Source organism: Ascaphus truei, unplaced genomic scaffold, assembly GCF_040206685.1.
Source record: "Ascaphus truei isolate aAscTru1 unplaced genomic scaffold, aAscTru1.hap1 HAP1_SCAFFOLD_2884, whole genome shotgun sequence".
In the NCBI taxonomy this organism is placed as follows: domain Eukaryota; kingdom Metazoa; phylum Chordata; class Amphibia; order Anura; family Ascaphidae; genus Ascaphus; species Ascaphus truei.
The window spans coordinates 1076-18839 of record NW_027455842.1 but is presented as its reverse complement, the minus strand read 5'-3'; the positions used below and the strand labels follow the sequence as shown (position 1 = coordinate 18839).

Sequence of the window (17764 nt, the reverse complement as noted above, 5' to 3'; positions counted from 1 at the left end):
TAGAGCGTGTTCCTCCCCGGCCGTCCTGCTCTGCCTCGAACGGCCGATTCCTCTGCCGGCTTATTCTCTTTAACACCGGGCGCCCGCCGCCGCATACATCTCCCCCCGCCTGTCCCTATCTGAAAGGAGAGATGGGCCGCTGACGCGGGGGGAAGAGCGCGGGCCCCCGGACTTTGCTATAGCTGCGCCCCTGGCCACGAGAGGCTGTGCAGATTCTGGCCACAAGCAGATCATGCCCTCTCCGACACGGGACTGGTTTTTAAGTTACTTGATCTGATGTGGATCAGGAAAAGTCAATAACAAGATCTCGGTATTGTAAACCATTCGTGGTGCTGGAATAAACAGCTGGCTACACAGTTCTGTGCCAGTCTCCGATTCCTTCCTATCCTCATTGTGCCACCTCCAACCCCTCCAGTGTGACTGTCAACTATTCAGGACTGTGTACGCAACGCCATCTTTCTCTCTCCCACCCCAATCAGAGGTGTCAGCCCCCCCACCTTGCAGCTGGTCCGAGAAGCGACAGGATTGGAAACCTCACATCACCAACTTCCTTAACGCTTCTCTATGTAACCATGAAAGACACAGACAGCCTTTTTGTGGGTTTATTAATATTTAATGAACCCTCTCCTGTAGCCGACACACGCCCACGGGATGTGCCACACGCCCACGAGATGTGCCACAGTCTCCTCTACTTTGTGGTTTGTTATTGTGTTAAAATAAATAGCTGAACACTCCATTTCTGTTCAATCCATGATTCGCGTTTTACAGGAAACCGTTGATCATCGGGGCCCCCCGGCCCCCCTGAATCTCCTAGTACTGATGAAGGGCGAACCAAACCCTGCTACAATCTGGAATACATGTAATCCCGGCTGCCCCCTTCATTGACTCATTCCTGCCCAGAGAGCTCAAAAAGGTAGAAAGGAAATCCTGATGAGCTTCCCTTCTTTTAAAAAACAGACTTTAAGGCGTTAAAATCCTACACGCAGCTTTGCCATGCGTTACCAATACCTCCGGCAGTGAAGGGGTTAATGCTCGCTGCTGTCATCACCGCCGAGCGCCGACAAGTATCTGTAGTAATATACAGGATGGCATCAGCTGAGCTGAAGTTTTAGCTCATGGGTAGCCAACTCTAGTCCTCAAAGGGCCACCCTTCAAGGATATCCCTGCTTCAGCACAGGTGGTGCAGTTGTCGACAGCCACCTGTGCTGAAGCAGGGATATCCTGAAAAACAACCTGTTGGTGGCCCTTGAGGACTGGAGTTGGCTACCCGTGAGCTAAAACACCTGTACAGTACTAAGCAGTGATGCACCCGCTGCCACTAACAGGTGTGTGAAACCTCTGTATTGTGCTATGTTAAGCCCTAGCCCAGCTTCGGGGCCTTATTAGAAGTCCATGTTGTCCCCGCCATCTCATGCAACGAGAGCATCTTACACACGGGGTGCCCGGAAGGGAGATGTCCAGCGATACTTTTGGACTTGTAGGATTATCTGTCCACTCAGCGTGCCGTTTTCTCCTCCATTAGGGCCTCTAACGTTTGCCATTAAAATGCAAGTGTAACAACCTCATCGGTTCTGAATGCATGGCGCTCTCATGGCGTTGCATCGGGACAGGGCTGGAGGCTCTATCCGTTAGGAATGCGCCAGGAAGCTTCTTCGTCCTCCTCGTGAACGAAGCATTTAGATTGGTCAACCTTTCAACTGCAACACATTCTGTTACAGTCCTAACCTTGACTTAAGGTTGTAGAAGACCCAGTTGGATAGAAATGTGGCTATACACTCAGTTCATGAAAGCCTTATTGTTTTAGGGAAAGCGGATTTGCAAAATGGAGTTCTCTGTCATTTGGTCACAGATTAATGCCCTCACGTCTAGATACAGTTAGGCACAGGGGAGGAAAGGAGGGGGGTGTAGTTATATGGAACAAGTTAGCATGAAGTTGGAACACTTAGCTAGCAGCTGTTTCTTCTCAAGGCCCATTGCCTGCTCACAGCCAGCTGGCAGAAAACGAGGTGAAGAATATTTATGTAGACTGGTGGCTGGTTTTTAACTCACAGTCACATCGTAAGTTACTCATGCTCCCTGCGCATACAATGAACGAGCTTCTTGGCCCAGAGGCAAAATATGATGGGGGTGGGGAAGGGGGACACTTCCCCCTATACATTAGGACATACAGCTGGTGTGTCTGAGCAGGCAGCCGGGATTGTGGGACATCCACCTTGATTGGCACTCTGAAATTCAGGACATCCCTTGCAAGAGCTCTCTGCAGAAGGCAAGGTTGGGAAGGTACCAGACCAGTGCCTCTCAACTCCAGTCCCCAACACTCTCTCTCTCTTCTCCCCCTCCCCCCTGTGCTGAAACAGGGATATCCTCACAACATTATCTGTTCGGGGGGTCTCAAGGGCCGGAGTTGAGAACATCTGTACTAGACAGAGCAGCAGAGAGGAAGACGTCTAAACGCAACCCACTTCCCGAATCTACAGCTAAAACCCACTGTCTGCCACCCCGAAACCAAGAAAACCAAATGGGCAGAGCCTGCTCCAGCAGCCTCTTAAAAAGAAACACACAATCAAAATGAAAGGAGGCGGGGGGGGCGGCAGGGAGAGCCTCACATTGTCCTGTCCTTGGGTCATTAGCTCCGACCACATCAAAGAGTTTTCTTCCAAATTCCCGAGAAACGGCAGCCAAATTTTCAGCGCTCTCAAGTCCATCATTCTGGTATATACACGGCGAGTGGGACGCGGCCCGCAGACCCGTCCCCTGCGTCCCCTCTCGGCGGCTATCTCACTCGTTTCTCCACCGAGTAAATAGACATGTAATAATCGTTACTGCCTACGGCTAAGTAGGGCTGAAAGAGAGAAGAAGAAGAGAGAAGGAGAAGAAGAGAGAGAAGGAGAAGAAGAGAGAGAAGGAGAAGAAGAGAGAGAAGGAGAAGAAGAGAGAGAAGGAGAAGAAGAGAGAGAAGGAGAAGAAGAGAGAGAAGGAGAAGAAGAGAGAGAAGGAGAAGAAGAGAGAGGAGAAGAAGAGAGAGAAGGAGAAGAAGAGAGAGAAGGAGAAGAAGAGAGAGAAGGAGAAGAAGAGAGAGGAGAAGAAGAGAGAGAAGGAGAGAGAGGAGAAGAGAGAAGGAGAAGAAGAGAGAAGAAGAGAGAAGGAGAGAGAAGAAGAGAGAAGAAGAGAGAGAAGGAGAAGAAGAAGAGTGAGGAGAAGGAGAGAGGAGAGAGAAGGAGAGAGAAAGAGAGAGAGGAGAGAGAGAAGAAGAGAGAGGAGAGAGAGAATGTTACTGGGATATCCGGGGGGTTTCTGGCTGACAATGTATCACTTTGCATATCATTTATATGGCGTGGTGTTCTATGGCGACGTGCGCACATGGTCACACGGCTGTCTACGCGTGTTGTATGGCATTGCAGGGCCCCCGGGCACTACTGGGGTTATATTCCCACATTAAGTCTAATACTCAGCATTTAAGATGGACTCACAAAGCTGTCAGACTTAACCCCATATCCAGATGTTATTCCCCCAAAACCCATTTCACCCACCAGTCGGACAGCCCTCCCCTCCAAATTCCCCCCACAATGTACATATAGGGGAGAGCAGCGCACACACCCAGTGTTGATGGAAGGCCAGGCAGCTGATGGCTCCAATTCTCTGCCCCATGAATCCATCGTAGTATTTAATGTTGCTGATCAGCTCCCCGTTTTCATTGTATATAGCGATAAACTGGTTCATGGAACCACTGGAAAGAGAAACATAATGAGAGGAGAACAGAGGACAAGAAAGGGAAGGAGAGAAAGGCGTGATAGGGAGAGAGAGAGAGATATGGCCACAGCACCACACCAATGCCTGTGTACCTTGCAGGATTTGAACTTGGCTCTTACATGACACTTAATGATTAAGAATCCGAAAATACTAGAGAGGAGCCTGTGCTATATGCAGAGATGTGAGGCCTCCGTGTGTAACCGCAGAGCCTGTGCTATATGCAGAGATGTGAGGCCTCCGTCTGTAACCGCAGAGCCTGTGCTGTGTGCAGAGATGTGAGGCCTCCGTGTGTGTAACCGCAGAGCCTGTGCTGTGTGCAGAGATGTGAGGCCTCCGTATGTAACCGCAGAGCCTGTGCTGTGTGCAGAGATGTGAGGCCTCCGTGTGTAACCGCAGAGCCTGTGCTGTGTGCAGAGATGTGAGGCCCTGTGTGTAACCGCAGAGCCTGTGCTGTGTGCACAGATGTGAGGCCCTGTGTGTAACCGCAGAGCCTGTGCTGTGTGCAGAGATGTGAGGCCCTGTGTGTAACCGCAGAGCCTGTGCTGTGTGCAGAGATGTGAGGCCCTGTGTGTAACCGCAGAGCCTGTGCTGTGTGCAGAGATGTGAGGCCCTGTGTGTAACCGCAGAGCCTGTGCTGTGTGCAGAGATGTGAGGCCCTTTGTGTAACCGCAGAGCCTGTGCTATATGCAGAGATGTGAGGCTTCCGTGTGTAACCGCAGAGCCTGTGCTGTGTGCAGAGATGTGAAGCTCTGTGTGTAACCGCAGAGCCTGTGCTGTGTGCAGAGATGTGAGGCTCTGTGTGTAACCGCAGAGCCTGTGCTGTGTGCAGAGATGTGAGGCCGCCCTGTGTGTAACCGCAGAGCCTGTGCTGTGTGCAGAGATGTGAGGCCCTGTGTGTAACCGCAGAGCCTGTGCTGTGTGCAGAGATGTGAGGCTCTGTGTGTAACCGCAGAGCCTGTGCTGTGTGCAGAGATGTGAGGCCGCCCTGTGTGTAACCGCAGAGCCTGTGCTGTGTGCACAGATGTGAGGCCCTGTGTGTAACCGCAGAGCCTGTGCTGTGTGCAGAGATGTGAGGCCCTTTGTGTAACCGCAGAGCCTGTGCTGTGTGCAGAGATGTGAGGCTTCCGTGTGTAACCGCAGAGCCTGTGCTGTGTGCAGAGATGTGAGGCCGCCCTGTGTGTAACCGCAGAGCTTGTGCTGTGTGCAGAGATGTGAGGCTCTGTGTGTAACCGCGGAGCCTGTGCTGTGTGCAGAGATGTGAGGCCCTGTGTGTAACCGCAGAGCCTGTGCTGTGTGCAGAGATGTGAGGCCTCCCTGTGTGTAACCGCAGAGCCTGTGCTGTGTGCAGAGATGTGAGGCCCTGTGTGTAACCGCAGAGCCTGTGCTGTGTGCACAGATGTGAGGCCTCCCTGTGTGTAACCGCAGAGCCTGTGCTGTGTGCAGAGATGTGAGGCCCTGTGTGTAACCGCAGAGCCTGTGCTGTGTGCAGAGATATGAGGCCCTGTGTGTAACCGCAGAGCCTGTGCTGTGTGCAGAGATGTGAGGCTCTGTGTGTAACCGCAGAGCCTGTGCTGTGTGCACAGATGTGAGGCCCTGTGTGTAACCGCAGAGCCTGTGCTGTGTGCAGAGATGTGAAGCTCTGTGTGTAACCGCAGAGCCTGTGCTGTGTGCACAGATGTGAGGCCTCCCTGTGTGTAACCGCAGAGCCTGTGCTGTGTGCAGAGATGTGAGGCCGCCCTGTGTGTAACCGCAGAGCCTGTGCTGTGTGCAGAGATGTGAGGCCCTGTGTGTAACCGCAGAGCCTGTGCTGTGTGCAGAGATGTGAAGCTCTGTGTGTAACCGCAGAGCCTGTGCTGTGTGCACAGATGTGAGGCCTCCCTGTGTGTAACCGCAGAGCCTGTGCTGTGTGCAGAGATGTGAGGCTCTGTGTGTAACCGCAGAGCCTGTGCTGTGTGCACAGATGTGAGGCCCTGTGTGTAACCGCAGAGCCTGTGCTGTGTGCAGAGATGTGAGGCCCTGTGTGTAACCGCAGAGCCTGTGCTGTGTGCAGAGATGTGAGGCCGCCCTGTGTGTAACCGCAGAGCCTGTGCTGTGTGCAGAGATGTGAGGCTCTGTGTGTAACCGCAGAGCCTGTGCTGTGTGCACAGATGTGAGGCCCTGTGTGTAACCGCAGAGCCTGTGCTGTGTGCAGAGATGTGAGGCCCTGTGTGTAACCGCAGAGCCTGTGCTGTGTGCACAGATGTGAGGCCGCCCTGTGTGTGACGTGGATAACAGCTGTAAACCCACCATGCGAACAGTTTGGCTTGTGGATGAATGTCCAGCGCCGTGAGACCCTTCACAATCTGAAGGACGTTAACCGATTCAGGCATCCTTGGGTCAAAGTAACGGACGTCTCCATTCACACTGTGCAGTGGAAATATTGTGTGTGTGTTACATCAAACCACACACACATTCCCTACTTCTTGTAACAAACAGCCGGCACTGTCCCCTCTTACTCTCCGGAGAAACACTGATCTAAACTTTCTTTGTGGAATATTTAAAGGACTGAACTTCCGTGGTATTTAAAGTCTGGCTTTCGTGATCAAACCTGGGAAACAAACATTAAACGTGACAGGGCCGGTGTTCCCGACTGCCCGGGTACGCCTGACGAAGGGCGCTGTTACCCCGCCGCAACGCAGCGCTCGTTCCTCTACTCCGCACACGATGTGATACCCGGCGTGGTTTGCGCACTATTCCTGATGCGCTGCGTTACACTGCGCGGGGAGTGACGCGGTACGAGTTTCCGTAACGTGCCCAGTCATTACGTACGTGTGCCTGCAGCCGAGGCTGCTGGGATTATAAGGTTGTGTCAGCCGGGCACGGCCGTAAACTCACTGAGGTTAGGACTGTTCTGGGGATTTCGGGGGGCGATTGCCCAGCTCCTGGGCCAGTTTGGGGCCCCCGGGGAAACTTTGGAGAGAAGGAAAGCGCTCTACCTCACACTCATGATGTTGCCGTCCGTGTGCTTTTGGAGATGAGCCTTTACCACCCAGGCCGTGTGCTCCCGATATGTCATGACGCGGCTGTAGGGGAGAAAAGAAGCGGCGCAGAATGTGCGTTCATATCGTTATCAGAGCTGCCCCTTTCCAAGAAGGACCTGAAACCTGCGCCAATGTCTCCCCACCACCACCGCCATCTTTCTTTGCAGTACCACTGCTGTCCCAGAACGTAACCGCCCCCCGCGTGCAGACACAGATGTTACTATAGTACTAGATCTACACCGTACGCGGCGATATGACCAGGAATTCCAGCACACGTGTGTATGCTGCTCCCCCGCACACGTGTGTATGCTGCTCCCCCCGCACACGGCTGCTCTCAACAACTGCATTGTGCTGGGAAATCCCGGTGAAAGCTGGGGGGGGGGAGGGGGGGGGGAGGAGGACTCACCATTCGTTCAGCGCCATCCTACGGTCAAACACGCGCACAGAGCCGTCCCCAAGCCCGGCGACGATGAGGGAGCGATGAGAGTCACAGGACAGGCTGGTCACACAGCTGTCTGCCCCCGTGGGGATGTCCTGAGGGGAGACCGAAATTACACAGCGCAGGGGGGCACCCCCATACTGTGCCCAGATATTACACAGGGCAGGGGGGCACCTCCATACTGTGCCCAGATATTACACAGGGGGGCACCTCCATACTGTGCCCAGATATTACACAGGGCAGGGGGGCACCCCCATACTGTGCCCAGATATTACACAGGGGGGCACCTCCATACTGTGCCCAGATATTACACAGGGGGGCACCTCCATACTGTGCCCAGATATTACACAGGGCAGGGGGGCACCCCCATACTGTGCCCAGATATTACACAGGGGGGCACCTCCATACTGTGCCCAGATATTACACAGGGCAGGGGGGCACCTCCACTCTGTGCCCAGATATTACACAGGGCAGGGGGGCACCCCCACACTGTGCCCAGATATTACACAGGGCAGGGGGGCACCCCCACACTGTGCCCAGATATTACACAGGGCGGCACCTCCATACTGTGCCCAGATATTACACAGGGCGGCGCCCCCACACTGTGCCCAGATATTACACAGGGCGGCACCTCCATACTGTGCCCAGATATTACACAGGGCAGCGCCCCCACACTGTGCCCAGATATTACACAGGGCAGGGGGGCACCCCCACACTGTGCCCAGATATTACACAGGGCAGGCGGGCACCTCCATACTGTGCCCAGATATTACACAGGGCGGCACCTCCATACTGTGCCCAGATATTACACAGGGCGGCACCTCCATACTGTGCCCAGATATTACACAGGGGGGCACCTCCATACTGTGCCCAGATATTACACAGGGCAGGGGGGCACCTCCACTCTGTGCCCAGATATTACACAGGGCAGGGGGGCACCCCCACACTGTGCCCAGATATTACACAGGGCGGCACCTCCATACTGTGCCCAGATATTACACAGGGCGGCACCTCCATACTGTGCCCAGATATTACACAGGGCGGCACCTCCATACTGTGCCCAGATATTACACAGGGCAGCGCCCCCACACTGTGCCCAGATATTACACAGGGCAGGCAGGCACCTCCATACTGTGCCCAGATATTACACAGGGCAGGGGGGCACCCCCACACTGTGCCCAGATATTACACAGGGCAGGCGGGCACCTCCATACTGTGCCCAGATATTACACAGGGCAGGCGGGCACCCCCACACTGTGCCCAGATATTACACAGGGCGGCACCTCCATACTGTGCCCAGATATTACACAGGGCAGGCGGGCACCTCCATACTGTGCCCAGATATTACACAGGGCAGGCGGGCACCCCCACACTGTGCCCAGATATTACACAGCGCAGGCGGGCACCTCCACACTGTGCCCAGATATTACACAGCGCAGGCGGGCACCCCCACACTGTGCCCAGATATTACACAGGGCAGGCGGGCACCCCCATACTGTGCCCAGATATTACACAGGGCAGGCGGGCACCCCCATACTGTGCCCAGATATTACACAGGGCAGGGGGGCACCTCCATACTGTGCCCAGATATTACACAGGGCAGGCGGGCACCCCCACACTGTGCCCAGATATTACACAGGGGGGCACCTCCATACTGTGCCCAGATATTACACAGGGCAGGGGGCACCCCCACACTGTGCCCAGATATTACACAGGGCGGCACCTCCATACTGTGCCCAGATATTACACAGGGCGGCACCTCCATACTGTGCCCAGATATTACACAGGGCGGCACCTCCATACTGTGCCCAGATATTACACAGGGCAGGCGGGCACCCCCACACTGTGCCCAGATATTACACAGGGCGGCACCTCCATACTGTGCCCAGATATTACACAGGGCAGGCGGGCACCTCCATACTGTGCCCAGATATTACACAGCGCAGGGGGCACCTCCACACTGTGCCCAGATATTACACAGGGCAGGGGGCACCCTCACACTGTGCCCAGATATTACACAGGGCGGCACCTCCATACTGTGCCCAGATATTACACAGGGGGGCACCTCCATACTGTGCCCAGATATTACACAGCGCAGGCGGGCACCCCCACACTGTGCCCAGATATTACACAGGGCGGCACCTCCATACTGTGCCCAGATATTACACAGGGCAGGCGGGCACCCCCACACTGTGCCCAGATATTACACAGGGCAGGCGGGCACCCCCACACTGTGCCCAGATATTACACAGGGCGGCACCTCCATACTGTGCCCAGATATTACACAGGGGGGCACCTCCACACTGTACCCAGATATTACACAGGGCAGGGGGGCACCTCCATACTGTGCCCAGATATTACACAGGGCGGCACCTCCATACTGTGCCCAGATATTACACAGCGCAGGCGGGCACCTCCATACTGTGCCCAGATATTACACAGGGCAGGCGGGCACCTCCATACTGTGCCCAGATATTACACAGCGCAGGCGGGCACCTCCATACTGTGCCCAGATATTACACAGGGCAGGCGGGCACCTCCATACTGTGCCCAGATATTACACAGGGCGGCACCTCCATACTGTGCCCAGATATTACACAGGGCGGCACCCCCATACTGTGCCCAGATATTACACAGCGCAGGCGGGCACCTCCACACTGTGCCCAGATATTACACAGCGCAGGCGGGCACCTCCATACTGTGCCCAGATATTACACAGGGCGGCACCTCCATACTGTGCCCAGATATTACACAGCGCAGGCGGGCACCTCCATACTGTGCCCAGATATTACACAGGGCAGGGGGGCACCCCCACACTGTGCCCAGATATTACACAGGGCGGCACCTCCATACTGTGCCCAGATATTACACAGGGCAGGCGGGCACCTCCATACTGTGCCCAGATATTACACAGCGCAGGCGGGCACCCCCACACTGTGCCCAGATATTACACAGGGCGGCACCTCCATACTGTGCCCAGATATTACACAGGGCAGGCGGGCACCTCCATACTGTGCCCAGATATTACACAGCGCAGGCGGGCACCCCCACACTGTGCCCAGATATTACACAGGGCGGCACCTCCATACTGTGCCCAGATATTACACAGCGCAGGGGGGCACCTCCATACTGTGCCCAGATATTACACAGGGCAGGCGGGCACCTCCATACTGTGCCCAGATATTACACAGGGCGGCACCTCCACACTGTGCCCAGATATTACACAGGGCGGCACCTCCACACTGTGCCCAGATATTACACAGGGCGGCACCTCCATACTGTGCCCAGATATTACACAGGGGGGCACCTCCATACTGTGCCCAGATATTACACAGGGCAGGCGGGCACCCCCACACTGTGCCCAGATATTACACAGGGCGGCACCTCCATACTGTGCCCAGATATTACACAGGGGGGCACCTCCATACTGTGCCCAGATATTACACAGGGCGGCACCTCCATACTGTGCCCAGATATTACACAGGGGGGCACCTCCATACTGTGCCCAGATATTACACAGGGCAGGCGGGCACCCCCACACTGTGCCCAGATATTACACAGGGCGGCACCTCCACACTGTACCCAGATATTACACAGGGCAGGCGGGCACCCCCATACTGTGCCCAGATATTACACAGGGCAGGGGGGCACCTCCATACTGTGCCCAGATATTACACAGGGCGGCACCTCCATACTGTGCCCAGATATTACACAGGGCAGGGGGGCACCCCCATACTGTGCCCAGATATTACACAGGGCGGCACCTCCATACTGTGCCCAGATATTACACAGGGCAGGGGGGCACCCCCATACTGTGCCCAGATATTACACAGGGCGGCACCTCCATACTGTGCCCAGATATTACACAGCGCAGGCGGCACCTCCATACTGTGCCCAGATATTACACAGGGCAGGGGGCACCTCCATACTGTGCCCAGATATTACACAGCGCAGGCGGGCACCTCCATACTGTGCCCAGATATTACACAGGGCAGGCGGGCACCTCCATACTGTGCCCAGATATTACACAGGGCAGGCAGGCACCTCCATACTGTGTCCAGATATTACACAGCGCAGGCGGGCACCCCCACACTGTGCCCAGATATTACACAGGGCAGGCGGGCACCCCCATACTGTGCCCAGAAATTACACAGCGCAGGCGGGCACCCCCACACTGTGCCCAGATATTACACAGGGCAGGCGGGCACCCCCATACTGTGCCCAGATATTACACAGCGCAGGCGGGCACCTCCATACTGTGCCCAGATATTACACAGGGCAGGCGGGCACCTCCATACTGTGCCCAGATATTACACAGGGCAGGCGGGCACCCCCACACTGTGCCCAGATATTACACAGGGCAGGCGGGCACCTCCATACTGTGCCCAGATATTACACAGGGCGGCACCTCCATACTGTGCCCAGATATTACACAGGGGGGCACCTCCATACTGTGCCCAGATATTACACAGGGGGGCACCTCCATACTGTGCCCAGATATTACACAGGGCAGGCAGGCACCTCCATACTGTGCCCAGATATTACACAGGGCGGCACCTCCATACTGTGCCCAGATATTACACAGGGCAGGCGGGCACCCCCATACTGTGCCCAGATATTACACAGGGCAGGCGGGCACCTCCATACTGTGCCCAGATATTACACAGGGCAGGCGGGCACCCCCACACTGTACCCAGATATTACACAGGGCAGGCGGGCACCTCCACACTGTACCCAGATATTACACAGGGCAGGCGGGCACCTCCATACTGTGCCCAGATATTACACAGGGCAGGCGGGCACCTCCATACTGTGCCCAGATATTACACAGGGCAGGGGGGCACCTCCATACTGTGCCCAGATATTACACAGGGCAGGGGGGCACCTCCATACTGTGCCCAGATATTACACAGCGCAGGCGGGCACCTCCATACTGTGCCCAGATATTACACAGGGCAGGCGGGCACCTCCATACTGTGCCCAGATAATACACAGGGCAGGCAGGCACCTCCATACTGTGCCCAGATATTACACAGGGCAGGCGGGCACCTCCATACTGTGCCCAGATATTACACAGGGCAGGCGGGCACCTCCATACTGTGCCCAGATATTACACAGGGCTGGTGGGCACCTCCATACTGTGCCCAGATATTACACAGGGCGGCACCTCCACACTGTGCCCAGAAATTACACAGGGCAGGCGGGCACCTCCATACTGTGCCCAGATATTACACAGGGCAGGCGGGCACCCCCATACTGTGCCCAGATATTACACAGGGCAGGGGGGCACCTCCATACTGTGCCCAGATATTACACAGGGCAGACGGGCACCCCCACACTGTGCCCAGATATTACACAGGGCGGCACCCCCATACTGTGCCCAGATATTACACAGGGCAGGCGGGCACCTCCATACTGTGCCCAGATATTACACAGGGCAGGGGGCACCTCCATACTGTGCCCAGATATTACACAGGGCAGGCGGGCACCCCCACACTGTGCCCAGATATTACACAGGGCGGCACCTCCATACTGTGCCCAGATATTACACAGGGCAGGCGGGCACCCCCACACTGTGCCCAGATATTACACAGGGCAGGCGGGCACCTCCATACTGTGCCCAGATATTACACAGGGCGGCACCTCCATACTGTGCCCAGATATTACACAGGGCGGCACCTCCATACTGTGCCCAGATATTACACAGGGCGGCACCTCCACACTGTGCCCAGATATTACACAGGGCAGGCGGGCACCCCCACACTGTGCCCAGATATTACACAGGGCAGGCGGGCACCCCCACACTGTGCCCAGATATTACACAGCGCAGGCGGGCACCCCCACACTGTGCCCAGATATTACACAGGGCAGGCGGGCACCCCCACACTGTGCCCAGATATTACACAGGGCAGGCGGGCACCCCCACACTGTGCCCAGATATTACACAGGGCAGGCGGGCACCTCCATACTGTGCCCAGATATTACACAGCGCAGGCGGGCACCCCCATACTGTGCCCAGATATTACACAGGGCAGGGCGGCACCCCCACACTGTGCCCAGATATTACACAGGGCAGGGGGGCACCTCCACACTGTGCCCAGATATTACACAGGGCAGGGGGGCACCTCCACACTGTGCCCAGATATTACACAGGGCGGCACCTCCACACTGTGCCCACATATTACACAGGGCGGCACCTCCACACTGTGCCCACATATTACACAGGGGGCACCTCCATACCGTGCCCAGATATTACACAGGGCAGGCGGGCACCCCCACACTGTGCCCAGATATTACACAGGGCAGGCGGGCACCTCCATACTGTGCCCAGATATTACACAGGGCAGGCGGGCACCTCCACACTGTGCCCAGATATTACACAGGGCGGCACCTCCACACTGTGCCCAGATATTACACAGGGCGGCACCCCCATACTGTGCCCAGATATTACACAGGGCAGGCGGGCACCCCCATACTGTGCCCAGATATTACACAGGGCAGGCGGGCACCTCCATACTGTGCCCAGATATTACACAGGGCAGGCGGGCACCCCCATACTGTGCCCAGATATTACACAGGGCGGCACCTCCATACTGTGCCCAGATATTACACAGGGCAGGCGGGCACCTCCACACTGTGCCCAGATATTACACAGGGCAGGCGGGCACATCCACACTGTGCCCAGATATTACACAGCGCAGGGGGCACCTCCATACTGTGCCCAGATATTACACAGGGCAGGCGGGCACCCCCATACTGTGCCCAGATATTACACAGGGGGGCACCCCCACACTGTGCCCAGATATTACACAGGGCAGGCGGGCACCTCCATACTGTGCCCAGATATTACACAGGGCAGGCGGGCACCTCCATACTGTGCCCAGATATTACACAGGGCAGGCGGGCACCCCCACACTGTGCCCAGATATTACACAGGGCGGCGGGCACCTCCATACTGTGCCCAGATATTACACAGGGGGGCACCTCCATACTGTGCCCAGATATTACACAGGGCAGGCGGGCACCTCCATACTGTGCCCAGATATTACACAGGGCTGGTGGGCACCTCCATACTGTGCCCAGATATTACACAGGGCGGCACCTCCATACTGTGCCCAGATATTACACAGGGCGGCACCTCCATACTGTGCCCAGATATTACACAGGGCGGCACCTCCATACTGTGCCCAGATATTACACAGGGCGGCACCTCCATACTGTGCCCAGATATTACACAGGGCAGGCGGGCACCCCCACACTGTGCCCAGATATTACACAGGGCGGCACCTCCATACTGTGCCCAGATATTACACAGGGCAGGCGGGCACCCCCACACTGTGCCCAGATATTACACAGGGCGGCACCTCCATACTGTGCCCAGATATTACACAGGGCGGCACCTCCATACTGTGCCCAGATATTACACAGGGGGGCACCTCCATACTGTGCCCAGATATTACACAGGGCAGGCGGGCACCCCCATACTGTGCCCAGATATTACACAGGGCAGGCGGGCACCTCCACACTGTGCCCAGATATTACACAGGGCAGGCGGGCACCTCCATACTGTGCCCAGATATTACACAGGGCAGGCGGGCACCCCCATACTGTGCCCAGATATTACACAGGGCAGGGGGGCACCTCCATACTGTGCCCAGATATTACACAGCGCAGGCGGGCACCTCCACACTGTGCCCAGATATTACACAGGGCGGCACCTCCACACTGTGCCCAGATATTACACAGCGCAGGCGGGCACCTCCATACTGTGCCCAGATATTACACAGCGCAGGCGGGCACCTCCATACTGTGCCCAGATATTACACAGCGCAGGCGGGCACCTCCATACTGTGCCCAGATATTACACAGCGCAGGCGGGCACCTCCATACTGTGCCCAGATATTACACAGGGCGGCACCTCCATACTGTGCCCAGATATTACACAGCGCAGGCGGGCACCCCCACACTGTGCCCAGATATTACACAGGGCAGGCGGGCACCTCCATACTGTGCCCAGATATTACACAGGGCGGCACCTCCATACTGTGCCCAGATATTACACAGGGCGGCACCTCCATACTGTGCCCAGATATTACACAGGGCAGGCGGGCACCCCCATACTGTGCCCAGATATTACACAGGGCAGGGGGGCACCTCCATACTGTGCCCAGATATTACACAGCGCAGGCGGGCACCCCCATACTGTGCCCAGATATTACACAGGGCGGCACCTCCATACTGTGCCCAGATATTACACAGGGCAGGCGGGCACCCCCATACTGTGCCCAGATATTACACAGGGCAGGGGGGCACCTCCATACTGTGCCCAGATATTACACAGCGCAGGCGGGCACCTCCATACTGTGCCCAGATATTACACAGGGCAGGCGGGCACCCCCATACTGTGCCCAGATATTACACAGCGCAGGCGGGCACCTCCACACTGTGCCCAGATATTACACAGGGCAGGCGGGCACCTCCATACTGTGCCCAGATATTACACAGGGCAGGCGGGCACCCCCATACTGTGCCCAGATATTACACAGGGCAGACGGGCACCCCCACACTGTGCCCAGATATTACACAGGGCAGGCGGGCACCCCCACACTGTGCCCAGATATTACACAGGGCAGCACCTCCATACTGTGCCCAGATATTACACAGGGCAGGGGGGCACCCCCATACTGTGCCCAGATATTACACAGGGCGGCACCTCCATACTGTGCCCAGATATTACACAGGGCGGCACCTCCATACTGTGCCCAGATATTACACAGGGCAGGCGGGTACCTCCATACTGTGCCCAGATATTACACAGCGCAGGGGGGCACCTCCATACTGTGCCCAGATATTACACAGGGCAGGGCGGCACCTCCATACTGTGCCCAGATATTACACAGCGCAGGCAGGCACCTCCACACTGTGCCCAGATATTACACAGCGCAGGCAGGCACCTCCATACTGTGCCCAGATATTACACAGGGCAGGGGGGCACCCCCACACTGTGCCCAGATATTACACAGCGCAGGCGGGCACCTCCACACTGTACCCAGATATTACACAGCGCAGGCGGGCACCTCCATACTGTGCCCAGATATTACACAGCGCAGGCGGGCACCCCCATACTGTGCCCAGATATTACACAGGGCAGGGGGGCACCTCCATACTGTGCCCAGATATTACACAGCGCAGGCGGGCACCCCCATACTGTGCCCAGATATTACACAGGGCGGCACCCCCATACTGTGCCCAGATATTACACAGGGCAGACGGGCACCCCCACACTGTGCCCAGATATTACACAGGGCGGCACCTCCATACTGTGCCCAGATATTACACAGGGCGGCACCTCCATACTGTGCCCAGATATTACACAGGGCGGCACCCCCATACTGTGCCCAGATATTACACAGGGCAGGCGGGCACCCCCACACTGTGCCCAGATATTACACAGGGCAGGCGGGCACCCCCATACTGTGCCCAGATATTACACAGGGCGGCACCTCCATACTGTGCCCAGATATTACACAGGGCAGACGGGCACCTCCATACTGTGCCCAGATATTACACAGGGCAGGCCGGCACCTCCATACTGTGCCCAGATATTACACAGGGGGGCACCTCCATACTGTGCCCAGATATTACACAGGGCAGGCGGGCACCTCCATACTGTGCCCAGATATTACACAGGGCAGGCGGGCACCTCCATACTGTGCCCAGATATTACACAGGGCAGGCGGGCACCCCCACACTGTGCCCAGATATTACACAGGGCAGGCGGGCACCCCCACACTGTGCCCAGATATTACACAGCGCAGGCGGGCACCTCCACACTGTGCCCAGATATTACACAGGACAGGGGGTACCCCCATACTGTGCCCAGATATTACACAGCACAGGGGGTACCCCCATACTGTGCCCAGATATTACACAGGACAGGCGGGCACCCCCACACTGTGCCCAGATATTACACAGGGCAGCGAGCACCTCCATACTGTGCCCAGCTATTACACAGGGCAGGCGGGCACCCCCACACTGTGCCCAGATATTACACAGGGCAGCGAGCACCTCCATACTGTGCCCAGCTATTACACAGGGCAGGCGGGCACCCCCACACTGTGCCCAGATATTACACAGGGCAGGCGGGCAGCAGACTGCTGATCGCCCCCCAAATACCCCGCCGCTGTTCCTCACCTGCACTTTCATCTCCCGGTCCGTGTCCCAGAGCCGGATGATTCGGACGTCTCCCGACGCGATGAGGAGTCCCGTATCCTGCTCCCACTCCACCACCATGCCGGCCCCTGAGACGGCAAGAGCGACAACGCCCGTCAGCAACCCCTTCACCGCCACGCGCTGCTAATGTACACACAGCCGCCTCGTTAGAGTAAGAGAAGGGTTATTTGCACGGGGTCCCGTAAAAGCAATGGGCAAAGGAGAATGTATTAACCCAGGGCGGCCATGTTTGCGGATTTTATCCGCTTATAGGATTTCCGGATATTTCTGGAGTTTTGCAGACGTCTGCGCCGGTGCAGCCTCCTCTTCCTGTGCCAACGCG

General features: G+C 56.7%; 1 protein-coding gene across 1 annotated transcript; it reads right to left on the bottom strand.

The window, feature by feature from the left end:
- Positions 1-588: 588 nt before the first annotated feature.
- LOC142483034 (regulatory-associated protein of mTOR-like) lies at positions 589-17559 on the bottom strand. Its single transcript, XM_075583123.1, has 6 exons — positions 17404-17559; positions 7177-7304; positions 6726-6812; positions 6037-6153; positions 3598-3727; positions 589-2842 (listed from the first exon to the last, which is right to left on the bottom strand). Exons 1-6 carry the CDS (start codon positions 17500-17502, stop codon positions 2774-2776), a joined length of 630 nt encoding a protein of 209 aa, XP_075439238.1. The 5' UTR covers positions 17503-17559; the 3' UTR covers positions 589-2773.
- Positions 17560-17764: the final 205 nt, after the last annotated feature.

What these genes read in the sequence shown, in the direction of transcription:
- LOC142483034 (XM_075583123.1), bottom strand. Translation starts at nt 17,502, where the DNA reads ATGGTGGTGGAGTGGGAGCAGGATACGGGACTCCTCATCGCGTCGGGA. An exon ending in ACCGGGAGATGAAAGTGCAG is followed by an intron (nt 7,305 to 17,403) that starts GTGAGGAACAGC and finishes GTCTCCCCTCAG; the next exon opens with GACATCCCCACGGGGGCAGA. An exon ending in CAAGCCAAACTGTTCGCATG is followed by an intron (nt 3,728 to 6,036) that starts GTGGGTTTACAG and finishes TTCTCTTTCCAG; the next exon opens with TGGTTCCATGAACCAGTTTA.